This window comes from Podarcis gaigeae, assembly GCF_964106915.1.
Source record: "Podarcis gaigeae genome assembly, chromosome: 8".
In the NCBI taxonomy this organism is placed as follows: Eukaryota; Metazoa; Chordata; class Lepidosauria; order Squamata; family Lacertidae; genus Podarcis; species Podarcis gaigeae.
Window position 1 is genome coordinate 55239894 of NC_139684.1, and position 20949 is coordinate 55260842.

Here is a 20949-nt window from a genome sequence, read left to right on the forward strand (position 1 = left end):
GCATTCTAGCAAAACAGCACAGCCTGACACTACTTTCAAAAAGGAACTCTTTGCTTTCTGGTGTTGCCAGTATTATTTTTTAAAAAATATGTTGCCTACTGTAGAGGAATACACTGGAGACACCCTGCTGGGCATCATTGATGATCTGGAGACCACAGCTGTGGGTGCCTGGGTGCAGCTGAACAAAACATTTTAAAGACTCGTTGATTTCAATTAGGGAAAACAAAAAAAATTCCTTCCAGTAGCACCTTAAAGACCAACTAAGTTAGTTCTTGGTATGAGCTTTCGTGTGCATGCACACTTCTTCAGATTCTTCAATTAGGGAGTTAATGTTCTAAGCACTGCCCCAGGATATTGAGGGCGTACTCTTGATAATGATGGGAGTTACATGCAACGTATTTACACCAGATCACCTGTGGCCTGAGCAGAGAGACTGGAGGGGAGAATCTAGAGCAAAACAAAGCAGGGTGCCTGTTAATAACCCCCACAGTTACATAAAAACATTAAAAATCCTTCTTACCTGCAAGTTTTTCTGCCAAACAGCCTAGTACTGCTGTTGTGTTCCGGTGTTTGGCAGGATGACAGGCATCCTGGCAAGCAACAGCTCCACTTAAACTTAATATTTCCGTTAACTTCTGCAATGCATCCTAAACAAGACAAGTTAAAATGCTACTGAATAGTAGAACACTGAGAGACACAGTCCCTTCTCTTTATATCAGCTCCAGACAGAACCAGAAGATACTCCAATTATCTCCACGGTACTTTGTAACCACTGGGGAACAAAACATACACTCCCTATTTTTGCATGTGCAAAACCTCTTTGTTTAACAGCTTCTGTTAGAAAAACAGCAACTCACATCCACAAAACTGCAAGGACTATCAAGACACTAAATTAGTAGTCACAGGTTTTTAAGAAGTTAGGAAATACTTCTTCCTTCTTAAAAAGTAATTCACTGTAAAACAATATATAGCTGCAATCCTAAAATCTCTCACTCTGGAGTTGTGCCACTGAAGCCTGTGGGATAAATCCAGCATAAGCTATTTAAGAACCTTGGCCAAAGCAAAGCACACCAGCCATTCTGCAAAGTGTTGTTTCCCTTCAACTCTTTCTTTAGTCACATGATGAGAGGAGACTCAATGAATCATATTTTTGGAAGGAGAGAGGGCACAAGAGAAATCTTAAAAGTGCCTGGGTTTTGCAGTGTTTTTGGTCTCGTGGTACACTTATACAAAGTTGACTAAGCAATGCGCACTGGGGGGGGGGGGAGAATTCTTACTGACTTCTCTAGTCATGTGATAGATATCCTAATGCATTTCATAGTTCATACAGAAAGATTTATGGGCACGAAGTCTATATATTCAGTTTCTTTACAAAATGGTGGAGCATACATGAATTCTGAAGGCATCAACAGCCTAATTCTCAGTTTGGACAAGTAATTAGCAGATTCAGATAACAGAGAGTTTATACAACTCTATGCATGTGTCTCTGTGTGTGCTCACCAGGACAAGCTTTCCCTCCAATGACTTTCAGTTGTGTTTTGAAACTTTTGTTCAGGAAATTGCTGATGTGAAAATGACACATTGTAATATTGTTTCTTAAGATGTGCATTGTTAAAAAGTTTGGTCAGAATCAGTTCGACAGTAGGGGATGCTACATGCTGTTGTAATAAGGTTACCAAGTCTGCATGCATTTATTTTACTTACTTTCGTTGGCAATGGACACTCATCCAAAAGCAAAGTTATAACAGCTGGTCCCAAGGGATCTTCTAATGGAATAACTCTAATTAAGGATTGGACAACTTCCAGCCAGCCTTCATCTGTCAATCACAAAACAGAGGCAACTGCCTTAGACTGGTAACAATAGATGGAGACAATAATCATACACGAATCACAAGTATGATTTCAATAGCATTTTAACAATTCATCTGAACAACACATCACAGTTAACAAGCAGCTGCTAATCTAGACTGCAATAGCAGGACAAACTCAGCTCCTGGAGATAGGGCAAATATTCATAGCTCCAGTGATTAATGTTAGGACAAGTTCACACATGCATATTTCTTACTCAACTGCAATACCTAGTGATGACTCATAAGTACAATAAATAGTAATAGTAGTAGTAATATTAATAATAATAATACCACCACCAACACTGAGCATTAACACTTCTCAGTGAAGGCAAGTCACAAATTCAGCTGCATTTTGTAACATGATGCTTATGCACAATCATTGCCATGAGTTTCTACAGCATAGAAATAAGGTGAGATTTTGCTCCCTCTCTGAAGTTCCTTTACTATGTCCCACTAAGTTAATGGGAGCCACTAATGACTGAACCAGATCCATCTCTGCATAACCTCCATCCCTTGGTATGAACAGTGATTTGTAAGAGAATGTAGGAACTGGCTTCTATAGGTAATGATTAGTGAATTTGGAAGGATTCCCTGAATACTACGAGGTCTAATGCATTATCTCTTGGAAAGCCAGCTCCAGAGTTATTTTATAAGAGGCAAAAGATCAGAAACACACCACCCTTCCTTCTCAAACTATGGTTTAAGTTTAAGAAAGGCACACAGGAGAGAGAGTGCAACAAAGGTAACACACTGCCTTTCCCAAACCGGTTCCCAGCAGTCTCCTTCTCCAACAGCAGGACACAGAGAGGAATTTGTGAATAGGCTGTTATATTTCCTATCATTTATGTATAAAGAAGATAATCTATAACTTGCTAATGAAACAGGCAGGAAAATATGAACTCTCACGTTTCTGTTCTTGAAGAACATTTTAATTGATCAGTTAGTGACACTGTCTTACCCTGGCTCATTTTCTTCAAGTACCTCACCAAGGAAGAAGGGGAAAGTCAAATTGACTGAGGCCTAAAGCCTGCGTTGCAGAGCAAGGCATTGTCAGAGCCACAATTGACATTACTGTCTAGATGCTTTTTTCGTTTTCCACATGTTAAGTACAGCACCAATTTAGAAGAATTACATGTAATAAAGTCCAAAGGACTTTGGACACTGAATTTAAAGGAGGGGAAATGCATCTCGAGTCCTTTTTAGAGATAAAGGGGTATAATTTTTTTATGAGGAAATAAAGGATGATAAACTGTTTGTGTCATGGAAATCCACTGCATCAGACATGAAATTGATCTGCCTCTAGCTGTTCCAAAGAGCTACTGTCAAGTCTTCAGTTACATCTTTAGGAATTGTGCTCCTTAAAACCACAGCTGCATAAGCAGGTGTGGTATTTTAAGCAGCTCCAGAACCGAGGAATTCAGACATCTACAGTTGCTCCAGGCAAAAATGCTTAAAAGGTATAGTGGTCCGGAGCCAACTTCGCCCACCTGGTATCCTGAAAGGGGATGACAGGAACTTTAGCCCAAAATATCTGGAGGGCACTAGATTGGTGAAGACTGGTCTAGAGATATCAACACACATTTGGGGACATTCTTCCCATGTCCTGCAAGGTTCCTCAGTATTTAATTAACGTTTTCCTTTTAATTTGGAAGCAAACTATTCCCCTAGTTATTCCAAGGCCTGTTTACTAGCTCAATGTAAAACCAAAATAAGCCTGTTAGCTTGAGCCTCGTGGCAGCTGGCAGGCTGATTTCGCAACAGCATACCTCATAAATTTAGCCAGATTAGACAGGTACACATATTAAGCTAATTAGAAATTTACCAAGCTCATTGTCAAGTAGCAGTATTATTTAGGTAATCACTGTAAAATTGCCTCAACCCTTGGAAATAAACATGCAGTGCGACTCTTAAGCTTCTTTACAGAGCTAAACGGTTTCTTAGTAGATTGCAACTGGAGTGCCACACTAGAGCAGGGAGGTACCTGTTTCAGCCATTTCATGCAAAGTCATCATTGAATAAGGAGGTTCCTGATCACTGGAAGAAAACACAAGACAAAAAGGTTACGTTAATCATTATCAAAGTTGGCACACTCATACCAGCTAACAATGAAGAGCAATGCAGAAGATCCATGACTGTTTAACAGCCAGCTAAGTTCCATGGTTCCTATCCAATGTTAATTTTATTCAGAGTAGAACCAATGGAATGCCTGGACATGACTAACAGGTCCATGAAATTCAATAAGTCTATTCTGAGTAGAATCTGGTTGGATATAGTCTCATATCTATAATGAAGAAGAATAACTATCATATTTGTTTACTGAATAGGTTTTTATGCCACCCTTCCTCTAAGGAACTCAGAGTGGCATACATGGCCACCTGTTTATCTTCTTAACAACCTTGTGAGGCAGGTTAGGCTGAGAGCCAGTGATTGTCATGGTAACCCTGAGCCAAACCGTGGCTGATAAGGACTTTGAACCTTCTCTCTTCACTACTTCCCCATACTGGTGTAGCAGAAATGTTTCCTAGGCCACAGTCACATCATCAAGTACAGAACCATGGGAATCAAATCCAGGGATCTACATGTACAGAAGTGCCTGAAGGATATTTATCAGCCCTACAACAAACTGGAAGAAGAACTTTATCCAATGTGGGGAACACAATGGCTTTGTGGTGGTGCAGTCATCTAGAGTGAACGTGAAAACAAAGACCCTGACTTGGCATACAAAAACTCTTATTGCACGCAACAGGGCTTCTCTAGACAACTGCCATAATCAGCACCATACCCCAGGATTCAATGGCCAGAAACCTTCATTTGTATCATTCATTTAAGAGACTGTTGGAAGCCTTCCAGCAAAAGGCACTCCTTTGCCTATTAGAAGAAACAAGAAAGCTGATATGGAGGTTTGCCATTAAAACTAGAACCTGGCAGGCCAAACATCTACTGGAACGAACAACATTCTTGGTCATGTGGTGGAAAATATAGAGGCCAAATGGACCTCCCAAGATGGGGAATTCCGTTATCCATAGAAAAAGCCACATCCCAGCCAGCTGCATCTCAGCCACCCTTGGAAGAAGAAAAACAACCTCCCCAGCAAATCTAATGGAGCAGGCAGGTTGGTAAGGAAAGTGACTGAGCCCAAACCATTTAGGGATTTAAAGGTAATCATCAGCACACTGATTTCTGCCTGGAAATAAACTGGCAACCAGTGCAATCAGTTGTTGTGAAAATCTGATGAGCATCCACTCACACTCTCACTGCCTCAGAGGATACTGAAATAATCCAAATTCTTAGGATAATGAGACAGTGTCAATACATTAATGTAGAATCTTTTCATTATTGCCACAGTTCCTAAAAGTATACCAAGTGCTTTTATGAAAGTATAAAAACACAGAGGTCCACACCCAAGGTCTAAAATATAAAAGGCAAGACCATTAAGGGTACAAGAGGGAAGAGGGGCAGAGTCCTCCATTCAGAACAGAAGACAGAGCACCTCTGGCTCAAGGCCAGCTGCTACACACCAAGTGTTAACGGAACACAACATGAAAGGGAATGGAAGTTGTGGAGTGCTGAATGACAGAGGGCATGGAAGGAAGCAACAGAACGCTTGCGATCCAATCTTGGGGGGTTGGGCTGGGGAGGAGAATCACAAAACTATTTTCCACTTATAATGTGACCATTTGTGCTTGGCAATATGTTCTATCACAGAACTGAATGCCCACTGGCTAAGAATTCTACAGAGTGCTTTCCCTAGTAACTTGTTAGTAGACATGCCCCTTCCAGTGCCCAGGTGAGGGAGTAGAAACAGAGTTTGGGACTTAGCCTAGAGAGACCTGGGTTCAAAACCCTGTCCAGCCATCGAGCACACGGGGTAGCCTTGGGCCAGTTGATAACCCCTGGATGCTACTTTGAGCCCCTTAAAGGAAAAATAGGATCCAAGCAGGATGAATTTTTACTATTGCTAGAAAATCCCCCAAAACAGCCTACTCTTTTTGTAGAAAACTGTCTGTTAGTTTATTCAGGTCAGCAGCACCCCCCCAAGTTAAAGCAATACAATGTTTATAGCCAATAATGCTTGAACAAGATAGTCCTGAAAGCAACTGAACCCATCCCACTGCCCCACACTGTTGTATTCTGTGCAAGTGGGAGAGTCATTCATTTTGTTCTCAGCACAAGGCTGGTGAAAACAGAGGTCATTAACTTGAAAGAAGCGGCATAGGAGAAGCATTGTACTGCTGAGGTTCAATCCAAGTAAACTATAATGCTTGAGAAGAGAGGTGGAAATGCATTCCATTGTGCCCAGAAGCTTCTGTTTATTACATTTATACCCAGTCTTTCCCTCCACCACAAAACGCAAGGCTGTTCACAAAGGATTCCCAGGCAGTCTTGAAGTCAAACCCTAATCAGACCCAGACCCTCTTTGCTTCAACAAGGTGGGGGCATCACGCGCCTTCAGACTGTGGCCTAGGACAAACAGAAGCTCCAGTCTGTGCCAGAAAGAGCCTCAGACGCTTGGAGCTGGCAGGTAGCAAAGAATGAAGTGATTATTTAAGGAGTTATGAAAGAGCATTTTTGACAGCAGCTCAGATAATAAAGCAGGAAGGAAACTGTCAACACCCTTGCTGATGTTTAAGATACTACAAAGATAACTCAAACTGACAACGAATAATGACAATTTTAATCAGGAAAGGAAGCATTAAGGACAATTTTGTTGGTGCTGTTGCTATATGTAGCAGTAGCTCCTCTGCCATTGGAAGGGTGAGATCACGTCTCTCTCCCTCCTCACATAAACTTTGCTTGCCTGGGATATTCCTTCCTTTGCCTGTCTGTAGCCCCCTGTCCCCAACCACTCCCAATGTGCTCATGGTTCAACAGGGTTATTCAGATCCAATTCAAACATCACAAGCTGTGCCACCAGAGAACGCACCCAGGCATCACTTCTTTGAAAGTGGCTTTATTGCTTTACCCTACTCAGAATCTTTCCACTTATCATTAACCATTATGTAAACATTTGTAAGAATTGGCACAACACATATATCACCGGAGCAGCCCTGCTGGACCAGACCAAGCCCAGATTCCTGTTTCCCAAAGTGCTCAGCCAGATGCTTATGGAAAGTCCACAAGCAGGATAAGGGAATCAGTCATTTCTGGCTATTATCCAAGCAATGGGCTTTATTTGATTCTGAAAGTATCATCATGACTGGTAGCCCCTGGGAGCCTTATTATCTATTATTAATATTATTATTAACAATAATTAAATTTCTATACTGCTCTTCATGTCTATTCCTCCTTTAACTCCTTTCAATCTGGAGTTTTAGAAGGGGCAGACCAACAGACCACTCCAATACATGCTTCTGCAGAAGCAAGTCAACTCAAAGACAGGGGACAAGCACTGCCCCCCACCTATCCACGAAGACATCTTCAACTGCTGAGTTAGGAAAGGGGTCAGAGGAAAGCTTCCCTAAATAACTGCCTCCTTATCATGCGCTGCCCAATCTTACAATGCACTGCAAACACACAAAGGGAATTTGGTTGAAGAAAGTCAAACTGACTAACAAATCCCAACAGCACTTACTAGCACTATCAGAGTGTCCCCTTCTGTCCCAAAGGAAACCTTTCTTCTGCCATCAAAGGTGGCAGAACTACCTCTGGCCTCCAAAGACCTTAGGCAGCATCTTGTATATTGCTTTTGTGTCTGTTGAAACTGTAGAAGTCTCAACATGACACAAAGACAGTTTGCCATTTGGCTCTCCTCCCACGACTGGTGTAGGTATTGCAGTGGCTGCCACTCAACGGAATCAGGCAGTGTAAGGTTACAGGGCCGAGTAGGATTTCACTGAAACAAACTTTGGACGTCAAAATGAACTGCTGGAGGGGTATTCAAAAAGCGCAAGTGTTGCGAGGAGAAGCCAAGACGAATCTACTATCTTATTCATGGATTGTTCCTGAAACATCTGTAGACATTTCCAATTCCAACATAAAGTTGTCTACTTTTATGCCACTGGAGAGGGACATTAGAGCAGTCTCCACAGATTGCAGCACAGCAATTTACAAGAGAAGGAAGGTACATCCATGGCAATATTTCTCTTCAGGAAGTACTTACTTGTCTACCAACGTCCGAATTACTGCTAGCGTGTCAAGTACTAATCCATCCACGTTATGTTTTTTCCTTCTTGGTTCATGTGGCCCCCGTCCCCGCCGGGGGGGCCTCACTGGGTCCCTCGGGTGGCTCCTGGAGTCCGATACAGGCACTCTGCTGTTCTCTGTCTGGCGACTTCTGGATTCTGCATTGTCTTCTACCCCACTGTCTTCCCGACAAACACAGGAGTTGCCCATGCTGCTAGCCCCCAAGGTTTGCAGCAAACAGGGAATGTGCTGTTCAAGGGTCAGCCGTAAACCTTGGAGAAGGCTCCTGCTCGCATAGAACACAACCAAAGCAACGACAATCATCTAGACAGTTTTAAAAGCAATGTTTTTGGGATCCTGAATTGCAGCTTTTGCATCATATGAGTCTGTAACAACTGGAATGGGCAGGGAATGGCTGGGTAAGTGTCTGACATCATCACTGAAGATACACATTGGTCATCCAAAAGGCGGCCTGGAGGGTAAGAAAAAACACAAGCCCATCAACTTGGATTGAAATTGTAAAATAATGTGACTAGCAAACAAGTTCCTTTGCAAGCAGGCAAACAATCCTAATTTCCCCTTTGGCATACCTTTGTGCCCTGCACCAGAAAGGGAACCTGTACCCTCCAGATGCTGGTGGACTCCCAACTCCCATCAGTCCCAGCCCAGTTCCCCAACCCTGCCTTAAACCCAACAGCTGATGCTACAAAGAGGGAAAACTTGCTTCTTATCCTCAAATCTGCTAAGGCGCCCAGTACTGCAATTCTGTCCCGTTCAGATACCCAGGGCTATAAAAATGCTAATCAACCACAATTCCCTCCAATTTATCCCCACCCTGAAGCATTCTAACATGCTGTTCTCAAAGTAAACCGAAGCGGGAGAGGGAAATGCACGTATACACAGTTCCTGGGGGAGGCTCAAACTGCATCCAGATCCCCGCCATCCGAAAACAAATGATCAATGTGAGGTTTCTTGAGGCAGCCAGTAGTAAAGTCCTTCCCACTCCTTTGTGTGAGTCCAAAGCCAGCTGCAAGGGAGTTGGGTCACTGGGAAATGCAGGTAGAGTGTGCAGCCAGTATAGAGCTTGAAAAATATTTCTGTTTCTCCAGGAGCCAGCCTCCAGTTGAAAAAAAAGATCAGTTTAATAAATGGTAAACTAAACTAAAAATAAAAATCAAGGAGCCAGACACCTATGGATTTCAGCCTAGCCCTCCATATACCATGTTGCCTCTTCTACTATGCTTTATTTGAAAAGAAGTGTATTCTGATATTCCAGCCAGCTTACCAAGAATAAAAATGTTATCTAACTATCAAAAAGCAGGGTAAAGAACCCCACACAATTCAAGTTGCCCAGTCAGTTTCCATTAGCATTATGCCCCAAAACAAATGGCAACTTGTCAACTGATGGAGGAAATGGCACATAAAGGTCTATGAAGAATTATCTTGCTCTGAAGAGAGTGGAAACGAAACCCACAGCCTAGTAAGCTGCCCAGGTCCAGCTGCCAGTGGTGGCCCCTCCCTCCTCTAACTGTCACCCAGGAAATCTTTGCAGAACCACCCACTCTGCAGCAGAGCAGAAAAGAAGTTACCATCACAGCTTCTTCTAAACAAACAGTTGCCTTTTGCATTGGTTGTTGTTGTTGTTTTTAAAAAATCAGTTCTTATTATTGTAATAATGTTTATATAAACTGCTTTGAGATGTCTGTCTGAAAACCAGCATAGAAATACCTTAAATAAGACCAGGCCAGTGGAGGGAGGAGAGTGATGGGGATGGTGGAGGGCTCAGAACTTGCCTCCCAAAAGCAAGCCAGATGCTGGCACTGGCACTAAGTTGGCTGCCATATTTGGATAACCATAAAGCTCTTCTGAGCACGGGGTGGCAAAAGGAGAAATGAGGAAGAGATGTACAGTGGTGCCCCGCAAGACAAACGCCTCGCAAGATGAAAAACCCGCTAGACGAAAGGGTTTTCCGTTTTGGAGGCGCTTCGCAAAACGAATTTCCCTATGGGCTTGCTTCGCAAGAAGAAAGCCCATAGGGAAATCTCCGGGGACCTCTTTTAAATGCTAGCGGTGGGGAGCAAAGCCTTTTCCCCCCTCTGGCCTTCAGAAGAGGTCCAGGAAGGCCGGCGGGGGCCGAAAGGCTTTGCTCCCCACCGCCAGCATTTTAAAAGCAGTCCGGGATAGCAGGGAAGCGCTTCCCGCTATCCCAGATGGCTTTTGAAGGCAGGCGGGGGGGGGGGGAGCAAAGACTTTTGCCCCCCGCCCGCCTTCAGAAGAGGTCCTGGACCTCTTCTGAAGGCCGGCAGGGGGCAAAAGTCTTTGCTCCCCCCTGCCTGCCTTCCCGGGAGAGCGGAGAAACACAGCGCGTTTCTCCGCTGTCCCGGAGGGCTTTTGAAGTCTTTGCTCCCCCCGCCTGCCTTCAAAAGCCCTCCGGGACAGCGGAGAAACGCGCTGCGTTTCTCCGCTCTCCTGGGAAGGCAGGCAGGGGGGAGCAAAGACTTTTGCCGCCCGCCGGCCTTCGGAAGAGGTCGGGGGACAGACTGTCCCCGGACCTGGTCTGAAGGCGGTTTCCATAGGAACGCATTAATTGATTTTTAATGCATTCCTATGGGAAACCGTGCTTCGCAAGACGAAAAACTCGCAAGACGAAAAGACTTGCGGAACGAATTAATTTCGTCTTGCGAGGCACCACTGTAACTTCATGACTTCATGACACATGGCCCTCCACAGTGAATGACTGGAATGCATCAACAGACTTAATTTTAAAAAATGCAAGATGCTTGTAAATCTTTAAAAAAATAACAACAGGGAAGAGTGATACTGAGAGCTGAACTTTCCATATAGGTTGGTCCTTCCTTCCTTTAGACCAATTCACACCACTATATTGAGAGTGGCATAGCTGTAACTATCAAAATAACCTGCTTTTGTGAAACCACCACTTATAAAAGCTTAGTCATAATATGAAAACTACAATTTAATGGAACAAGGTACAATTTACCTGGATGATTATCAACCCAAAATCCTACCTGAACCAGCCCGAGTAAGGTGTAGGAAGTACTAATCTATGTGAAAACTCACATTTAGCCCAGTGATGACTAAAACCCAAGCTTTCCACAGGAAACTGTCTTATTCCAAGTCAGACCATTGGTCCATATAGCTCAGTATTGCTTACATTAACTGGCAGCAGCTCTTCACAATTTCTGATAAGATCTTGCCCACCGATACCTGGAGATGCTGGGAAGTGAACCTGAGATCTTTTGCATGCCACAGCCCTGTTGACAATACACACATGTGACAGCAGGTTCAACACCTGTCTTGTTGTTTTGTCCACCTGTAAAGCTATTCTAATATCAAATTATTAAGGAATTACTGTGAGTGATTTGGACCTGGCAAATAAAATCTAAGACTCTTAGAATAACTTGTTTCTAAACGAGAATGAGAACTAATTTTTCACTTGTTGATTACAGTTAGAATTTCTACCACTCTCTATTGGGAGAAAATAAGTGCTCTACTGATTAAATATAGAAAGTAAGTGATGTTATTCGTCGTTATTAGTCATATTGATCCATCATACATGAGATATACCATTCTCGTGTATGACTGATATATATATAATCACACAGCCTGAAAGTCAGTATATTTAGATCATCCAGCACATCAGTGTGTAAGGCAGAAGAAGGGGAGGAACTCAGTTTCACAGATTCCTAGAGGCTGAAGCATCAAGTCAATCATCTTGAAACATCATAACTTACAACAACCCATGAAATGACTGTGCACCTAGGATTAAGGTACACTGATGCAAACCTATTTAAGTTGTTCCTCTGCCTTATTTTTTCCTAAACTGATACAGGCTATATAACAGCACGCATAATTTGGTTTCAAAGCACAATGTCCAAGTTTCTCTTAAAATCATGAGGAGCCAACCCATGGTGTAAAACCAGTGAATTAGCACAGTACTTGGGATGGAGACTCTCAACTAACAAGGGGGAGCTTATTACTCTCCTCAGTTTGCCAGTTTCCTGAAAAAGAAGTTCTACACATGCTGCAAAGACAAAGATAAGCTGCAAATGCGAAGTTAAGTAGCCCTTACAGAAAGCAAAACTACTCTGTTGGGCACTCAATACATAAACAAATTATCTGTGCACCAGCCATCTTACAGCTCACAGTAAACAGGCTATGTAACCCTCAGCTGCCACCCCACCTTAATGCACTTTAGATATATACAGGTATAACAGCTAATTTGATTGAAGTCTGTATTTTTCCTATATTTTTCACTTAAGTACATCAACCTATAAAAAACACTGCCAGCCAATTTCTAGCTTCTCGTTTATTTAAGCTTTGTCTCACATATGCCACATACCCCTCGACCCCTAACACAGACAGAACATTTCTGGCAATGTGGAAGCAATGAGTCAGTCCCTTGTGAAAAGACATGGGGAGCAGGGGGAGAAACTGAAGTGTATGCGACACCTTTCCTTATCAGCTCTCAACTTACTTTACCTCTGTAAGAGAACAAAATGCATAGAGTGAAGTTCAACTACCTGGTCTGATCACCACAAGGACCTTGTGTGCTCTGTGCCTTTGCCAAATCTGCTCAGGAGTGTTAGGGGAAACCCTAGAACAGACTTAGGTGACACATAGTGGAAGAAGGGGGGCATAATGTTCTGTTGCGCAAGCAGAAATCCTTGCACTGATGAGACAAGGTAGTTAAACACCGTCCATCCAATGCATTTTGTTCATGTAGCGCTATGATGGATACAACCCATGATGTATAACTTACCACATAAAATTGTGCTGTTCTATATATTTATGAAATTTTGAAATATAGCAGCCTTAATTTTGCTCAAACAAATAATTTCCAAACCATCATCCAATAAAATTCACAGCCCTACAAAGTTGCAGTAACTTGCTGTATGCACAAACCAGTGTGTTAGTGGCCAAGAAATGCATTGGGAACTAAGGGTATCATTCACAGGTCTGGAAAGCATTGCACAGTACAACTTAGAAAAACAACAATTTCCAAGCAAGGGTTTTTGGCCCTACTATCAACAGGCCTTGCGTGGTCTGCCTGTCAGACAGTTCAAGAACTCCCTTCAAATAGCCAGCATGCTTTTGGTCACCTCTGCTTATCAGAGGAACACACACATTGGGAAGTGCTAATACAGTACTGATGAAAACTAGACTTGGCTACTGCTAGTTCTGTGAATCAAGGAAGCAGCACGAGGACTCCCAAATACCAGCCTCTTTCAGCTGCTCTCTGTTAACTACTACAGTACATGTATTTTTAGCAACATGTTTGCCAACTGATTGCATCAGACACAAATTCTTCCAGCAAGAGTTCTATTTTTGTGGGCTCCAGGCACAACACTAGAAATAAATACCTTTTGACACCTGATACTCTCCTTTTCTTAGCACGTACACACAACACACACACAAAGAGAGTGCCTACTATGAGCCGGCGTAACAAAATAAAGACTTAAAAGAACACTTGATTTTTCTACGCAATACTTAATTTCTTAGAAACTCTAGGAATGAACTGCCACCCTTTGTGAAAAAAGCTGGTCTCCTCCCCCTATATTCCAATTCGTAATATTAAAAAGTGCATAAATCTAGCTTCTGCAAACACAGGGGTATACCACTTGCAACAGAATATGAAGCATGCAAATTTGGTTCCTTAATTTACTGAACAATTCTAACTGTAGAATGCACATTTCCCCTTGTGCACTGCCTGAAACAAAAAGCTGAACAGGCTTGCTCCACAGGCACTATTTTTATGGGAAGGTCTCCAATAAAAAGACATCCACACTCGTAATTTTAACATGTTATCCAATGTAACGTACGACATCTATATGATCATCCCACCAAATTTTCATGGTCCAAACAACTCAGCAGAAGTGGTCAGCTAAGAACTTGGCTGGAAATGGTTTTGAGCGCAGGCGCCTCTAGAGTAAGGAGGGAAGGAATCAATGATTCACAGCCTCAAGTGTTTCCTTACACTCAACCATAATCACCTCATTGTGGAAAAACCCTGCCCACTCTGAATTCTTGCCAAGAAGCCAAAGTTGAATACAGGGATGACTTCAACCTTTCAGTTTCCAATCTTAACTCAGTAATAGCTGGATTTTTCCCTCACCCATCGTAAATACATAAAACCCATAGCTCTAAGAGAATCAACTCACAAAAAGTTAACACAGAGATACTGTTTGCATTTCAAAGAGAGAGAAAATGTGGCTTGACTCTTTCTGCAAAGAAAACAAGAATGCCCATGTGCAAACTGGATTTTGGGTCTGGTTAAACTTCCCTATCATACTATGCCAGAAATTTCTTCGCATTCTGTTATTAAACTTGCCTGAATCAGAAAGAGCTTGGCAATTTTCTGAAGTGTAAAAATTACTGTTTAAAAACCAAACAGTAATATGCAATTATAAGAACCTTATTTTTGGTTTTCTAAGTGTAAATTTGCAATTGGCACCTGAGAAGTTTCTGTTTTGGAGACTCAATGGTCCCCATGTACAAGCTTCCCCAGACCCTCCATTTAAAACAAAAAATAGCCCTACTAACAAAACACCAACTATTCATTTGCTTTATGACCAAGAATGGTGCAGTCTAAATCTTAGATTATATTTGGGGTTACTCTCTTCAAATCCTACTTCCTAGAAATGGGGCACATATGGTAAGCAAACATTGCAAATCATTTTTCATGTATGATTGACATCAGTTTTATCCACAATCCAAACTTAGGGTTTGCTGATGTGTAGGTCATAACTGCAGAGGTGTTTCTTAAACGGAGAAATATTTCTGCAGTGCTTGGCTTGGAAGTGGGAAGTACAAGTACAACAAACAAAATGCAAAGAAAGCTTGGCTATTTCTTCAACTTTGTTTTCTAAATGAAGTCAAATAAGCAAGAGAATTACAATCTCTAGTCTAGGGCATTAGAAAATTTCCTTATGCAAATCATTCCACATTACCAGGCACACATTAACATGAAACTGAGCTAAAAGGTTTAGAAGATTATAATTTCATTAAATCTCCTATGGAAGCCAATTCTCAAGTTTGGGTCACAATCATATGACATACTTTTAAGGAAAGGTGGGGAAATTAATTAATTGATTGATTTAATTTCTTACCTAGTCTTCACCATAAGGTCTCAGGGAGAGTTAAAACAATATACTGGTAATATACAATTATAAAAATGGATAAAATTGCTATAATTATAAAACTAGTAAAACCATTTTTTTAAAAACAGGGCAGAATGATATAAATTCAACAAAAGAGGTGGGTCCCACAAAGCAGAATTAAAACTTTGGTTTAAGAGGTGAATCTTCACCTGTACAATAAATATTCCAGACACATTTCTGCAGGGAGGAAACTCCATAATTTAGGGCCTGCCACAGAGAGAGCCCTCTTCTGGGCCTGCATTTCTGACCAGTGGAAGTATTCAAATAGTCTTCAAGGGATTCCACGCACAGAGCACAATGCAATAGTCCAGTCTGAACAGTATCAGGGTGTAGAGTACACTGGTCGTCTCTCTCCAAAAGGGGCCATAGCTGGAAAAAAGGCACTTCAGGTCACCAAGGCTACCTAAACCTCCAGGGGCAGTAGTGGATCTAGGAGCACCGCCAAGCTATGAACCGGCTACTTCCAGGGGAGTGCAGCCGCATCCAGAACAGGTAATCTCCAACCTCCTAGACTCAGCAATTCAGAACACACAACATCTTTGTCATCTCAGGATTCACCTTCAATTCACTGGTCCACATCTAGCCTCCAAGCACTGGTTTGTTATGGGTCATCACACACTTCTATGTATCTGAATGGTGCTGGAAAGTTGACTAGAAAGAAGCGATGCATTGGTGAAAAATAAGTTACCTCACTTATCCTCAATGTCGGCAGCTGATACAAAGGGGTAGAGCACACAATCTCCTGCACTGCACCAACAGCTAGGAGCTGAAACAGACCAGGAAAGGTCAGGTGATAGCCTCCTCAATGTAAGGGAGAGGTTCTAGCCAAGTGACTGACTCACTTGGGCAAAGGCTAGACTCACGAGGTACAAGCAGCAGCCAAGGAGGCCAAGCTTCACCACTACAGCTTTGTTCAATGCTAATCCTAGTTGGGGCAGGAAGATGGATTTCCTACCCTTCCCCCTAGTCATTTAAGGTGTAGTAGCTCCACAGGCTACAAAACCAACTACACAGTGTGAGCGTCATGGGTTATGAATCTATTTGCATACTGAACTGATCAATTGTGCCCACGCCAATGGACCACCCCGTCCCTATGGCAAAAATGCTTCTGTCTGAGCAATTGTTAAGTTCTTATTTATTCAAGTAATGGCAGGGGAAGCCCTAACGCTTCTGCCCCACAGTACTGTACAAAAATTCTTGGTCAAATAACCAAACCAAACTGTGTGTTGGATTTAGTCACACAAACTAGCAGGCATGACTAAAAAGTTGTTCCTGTGACTCAAGAGCATACAGACCGGAAACCTTATTTATACAAATATTGCTCCTTTGGGCCTATATCCTGGACTCTCCCCGCTGTACTACCAACCCCACCCCACTTTATTCATAACCATCAGCAGAGAGCATCCCTCAGACTAATTAAAAAAGATGATGTTTTCCCATGATATATCACTATAGGTGAAAAGTGTGTTTGGAGCAAGGATGTGAATAGTTGAAGAATCCACGAGGAAGGATGCAGTGTCTCTCTGCATACTCTGTTCACACATCACACTTGAATGAGGGGGTTCCTGCCTACAAGGAACAGGACACCCAACGTGAGGGGCAGAAGGCAGGCTCCAGACAAACTAAGAACAAATCTCACTCAACTATTTTGTTTGGAATAAGACAAACCACCATCCCAGTTCAGATGACTTGCCAAGCCAAAACATGGCTTAGCTCATAGTAGCACTAGAGGCAGTGCAACCTGGGAACCCATGCATTGATGTGAAGCCATGGTTTAGCATGAAGCTTAGCATAATGCGCAGAGTGAGGCACCATTCAAAACTCTGAGCGGCATGTCTTCCATCTCATAAAATGTGGGAGCAGAACACAGTTCTGCCCCTACCATCTAGGCAGCCAGCCACTAATCTCCCTCAGAAATAGCCTTGCTCATCTAAAGTATGAATTTCTAAACTCTTGATGATAGAAGTACATTTTTTTACTGAGTTTAAAATGAAGAAACACACTTCGTCAAACTTCAAAAGGTTTAGAGTGCGCAAGAGTAAGAATTACACTATCTGTAGCCCAGCATATTCCTGCAAGAATTGTGCCTCTGGGCTTGCTTTTTGTCAGGCAGAAAACCCAGGGCACTGACTGGTGGAGGGATGCAACAGGCAACCTCTTCCTGCAATCCTTGGAGGTAGATAATTCTGTAGCGTCAGAAATGGCTGAATGATCCAAACAAAGACAAGGCAGAATTACCCACCTCCATAGAAGGTGGAAAAAAGAAAGCCAGAGGCCTCCCTTCAATGGATCATGCAGACTGCCTTCTGTGGGCGGGCACTCTGGGCTCTCAAAAAGGTTTCTATAATTATGAAAGAACACATACAATTTGGGAATTACTAATCTTAAAAGCAAGAGGAAATCAGCTGCTAGTCTCCCCTAGAAACTGCCTGGCTCATCACACAGCAGAACACTCACTCCAACCTGAAGTGCCTGTCGTCCTCCCTCATCCCTATTTTAGCAGACAACCTCCACATAGCTTACCAGTACCATCTTATCTCCACAGGAAGATTATTGTCCTCAGGCTTTCTCATATGCCATTCCTCATTTCATTTCAAGTTTGCCCTAGTCCCCAGGAATTTCTTACTCATCGCCAGTACATCCCCAGGTCTCCAACCTACTATTTTAAACTCTAAGGAAATCTCATTTTCTAGACAAGACGTATTCAAGATTATATAGCAGGGATAGGGAACCTGTGGCCCTCCAGATTATGGTGGCTGCCAACACCCATCAGCTCTAGCCAGCAAGGCAAATGGTTGGAGGACCACATCCATCCTTGTTACTCACTATGTTATCAATCCATGTATTCATTCATTCAAATTTAAAGTCACCATTCAACATGATTACAAACAAAACCCTCTATTTTAAAGCACTTCCAAAAGAATGCAACAAATTTAAAACCATAATTAAAACTTTAAAAATACAGCTCAGCAAGTGAACAAACAAACAATCAATATTAGCAAAGAGGGTTAAGGGCTAGTAAAAGTCAAGCTATTTCCCCCTCCGTACTCAACACACTATTATGTTTGGCAACAGAAAAGTGGCCGGAGTAGTTATTCCTTGAGGATCAACAATCAGCCTCACTCATTTAGCTGCACCTATCACAAGGACAGAGGAGTGGTGAAAGTGAGCTTAGTATTGTTTCATACTGGAGGAAGAAACTGAGAAGAAAATTGTAATCACCACAGATTTAAGCTTGGCCCAGCTCACCGACCATAATAAAGAGCAGGTCCATGTGGAATGTTGTTTATCTTCTTCCTACCAGCATGCAGAGGAACTATACCATGATCTCTGGTTACATAAAAAAACAGTTATCACTGTGATTTACTTTGCTCCAACAAAACATACCAAGCAAGCCAAGAACAAACCTTGGCTACAGATGGCGATTTGCTGTGAGTGAAACAAACCATGCAGCCTGGGTTCGTGGTTTGCTTCTTCCACGTGCATGAAAGGAGAAGTAAGCAGGTGTGCTGAACTAGCAAAGGGTAAGCCACAGCTACATCGTGCTGGAAGACATTGCTTCATACCCTCCCATGGCAGATACCACACATTCAAAGATTCTGGTTTCTTAAACCTCAGGCACAAAAAGGACAAAGACCATTATCATTGCCTAAATAAGCAGCACCAATGTCCATAGCTACATGATTGCAAATGATAACTGCTGCTACTTTAATGCTTTAGAGCATTCAAACCACTTCACATAATTTTTTCTTAGCAAAGCAAAGTAGGCAGTCCTTCACAAGGGGGAAACTGGGCAGCTCACAATCCTATACCACAGCAACCCAGAGGCAAGAAATGCTAGTATTAACACTGCTACTATGAAGCAGAACCCAGGTAAATGTGCTAGGATAAAGAGTATGAATGTGTATGCACTAAAAAGCCATATTTAACAGAAGGGAGTCTATTGGTAAGAAGAGATATTTTACCCTGTGTGTTATACCCTGCCCCCCAAAGACCAAATTTCAATGCATTCTTTGAAAGAGGACTCGCCCTCCCACAAAACATTTATCTGGGTGCTGTTAGATAACAGCTGTGTCAATGCCAGCATTTCTAACCTTCTGGGCTGCTATCCTGGAGGACTCTGAGCTGTCAAATGCTACCTGCCTACTGAGAGAAATGCATGCAAAGTGCCCTGAAGAGCTGCACTTAAAACAGTAGCTTTCGTCACTGTTATTAATGACATAATTATGATTACCGTTATCATCGCAAACGACACCTTAGAGGGTAGCATTGTGCTGCAGCAGCACTATTTGTTAGTCTTTAAAGGTACCACAAGGCTCTTTTCTTTCTGCAACGGTCCAACACCACTACCCTTCAGAAAGCTGTTATCCTAATGTAAGCAATAACAACAATACTGTGTATTAATTGCATGCATGTGGGTTATCATGGAAGTCAGATGTGGCTCAACTTTCTTGGCCTGAGGACCACATTCACCCTCGGCCAACCCTCTGAGGGCTGCATGGCAGTGGTGGGTGTGGCCACCCCACACTCTTGTGTGTGCACCCTCACATATACAGCCACCCCTTCTCAGGTAATCCATACCAAACAAATGTCCATTTCTACACCCATCAATCTGACATCTGAGGAAAACTCTGAGGATTTGCAGGCACACCAGGCTCAACCCACTTTAGTGCTGCATCTACTTTAGTTCCAGTTTTCTTTTTGCTGCCACCACCCAAATTAGCAAAATCTTGTGGGAAGGGAGAGAAAAAACTGCTGAGTGTGGTGGTGGTGGGGAGAGCAGATCAGGCCCCCAATCTGAGGGCTAGCCACCCATAATGCAAGCCATGTATTAGATACTAAAATGATGTAAGACCATGCATATGTATGATATGTATACACACACTTGTGCCACTATCACCTGTGTATATATGTATATGCATACGTACATATGTGTGGATCAGTTATGCACATCTGTTATCAGAGAGAGAGAGAGAGAGATTAAATAGATCACACACGCACAAAGGCATTGTACACATGCAGGCTCCTTCCCACCCTCAGCCTCACTGCCAGGACTTTCATCATTGTCACAATTAATGAATTAAAGCTTGGGGCGGGTTACAGCGTTAAGACACTATTAAAAAAAAATTTAAGAGAAATTATCATCCCCCTGTGCGCTGGGCTTCTCCCCACTCGCCCATCCACCCGCAGGGCCCTTTCTTCGCTCCTACTTCAAGATCAGGATCAGGCCCTGCCCTCCCCCCGCCCCTCCACTTCCTCCCCCGGCCCTCTCCCCTCCCTCTCCTTCCCCGCCAGGCGCCCCTCCTCTCAACTCACCTCAGCCGCTCCACGCTGGCTGCCGCCTTCCATTCAGCCCGTCAAGGCCAGAGAAGAAGCGCCGTGCTGGCGGCGGGCAGTGGCGGGGCGGCCTCTTTGTGCCACCGCGCGCCTATTTCTCCTCAGCCAGCGGCGGGAAGGAAAGGCGGCGGCGGCGGCGGAGCAAGAGGCCTCCGCGGACCCTCCCTGTTCCGAGAGCGAGCGCGCCGCGGCTCCGCCCACCTCCCCGCCAGGCCGCCGCCGCTCCTCGCTCCGTATCCCCAAGGCAACTAGCCACGCCCCCTCCTCTTCGTCGCTTTCCACTCACGCGGCCCATTCTCAAATTGCTAGAAGCGAAGCTCCGCCCACGCCGCTCGGAAGGGAGGCTGGCCAATCCTAAGCGCCCGCCTGTCCCTTCCCACCCCTATTATTTTTTTAACCAACCCAGTCGCAGACGCCGTTTTCAGGACTCGCTGGTTTGTTTGCGACGGAAGCCTCGGTTG

The 20949-nt window shown here is 43.3% G+C and overlaps 1 protein-coding gene across 3 annotated transcripts in view; it reads right to left on the bottom strand.

Annotated features, from left to right (window-relative positions):
• RSPRY1 (ring finger and SPRY domain containing 1) overlaps positions 1 to 20899 on the bottom strand; it is a 36091-nt gene extending 15192 nt beyond the window's left edge. The window contains exons 1-8 of one of the 3 annotated variants that reach the window (XM_083751455.1): positions 19386 to 20386; positions 18374 to 18481; positions 17203 to 17355; positions 15840 to 15917; positions 7951 to 8445; positions 3832 to 3884; positions 1705 to 1817; positions 521 to 647 (exon numbers count right to left, since the gene is read on the bottom strand). In XM_083751455.1, the coding sequence (XP_083607581.1) occupies positions 521 to 647; positions 1705 to 1817; positions 3832 to 3884; positions 7951 to 8297 (640 nt within the window). In that variant the 5' untranslated portion in view covers positions 8298 to 8445; positions 15840 to 15917; positions 17203 to 17355; positions 18374 to 18481; positions 19386 to 20386. Of the gene's footprint in view, positions 1 to 520; positions 648 to 1704; positions 1818 to 3831; positions 3885 to 7950; positions 8446 to 15839; positions 15918 to 17202; positions 17356 to 18373; positions 18482 to 19385; positions 20387 to 20467 lie in introns of those variants that run through there. The other 2 variants (XM_083751454.1, XM_083751453.1) reach the window with 2 other exon arrangements.
• Between the last annotated feature and the right edge of the window lie 50 nt (positions 20900 to 20949).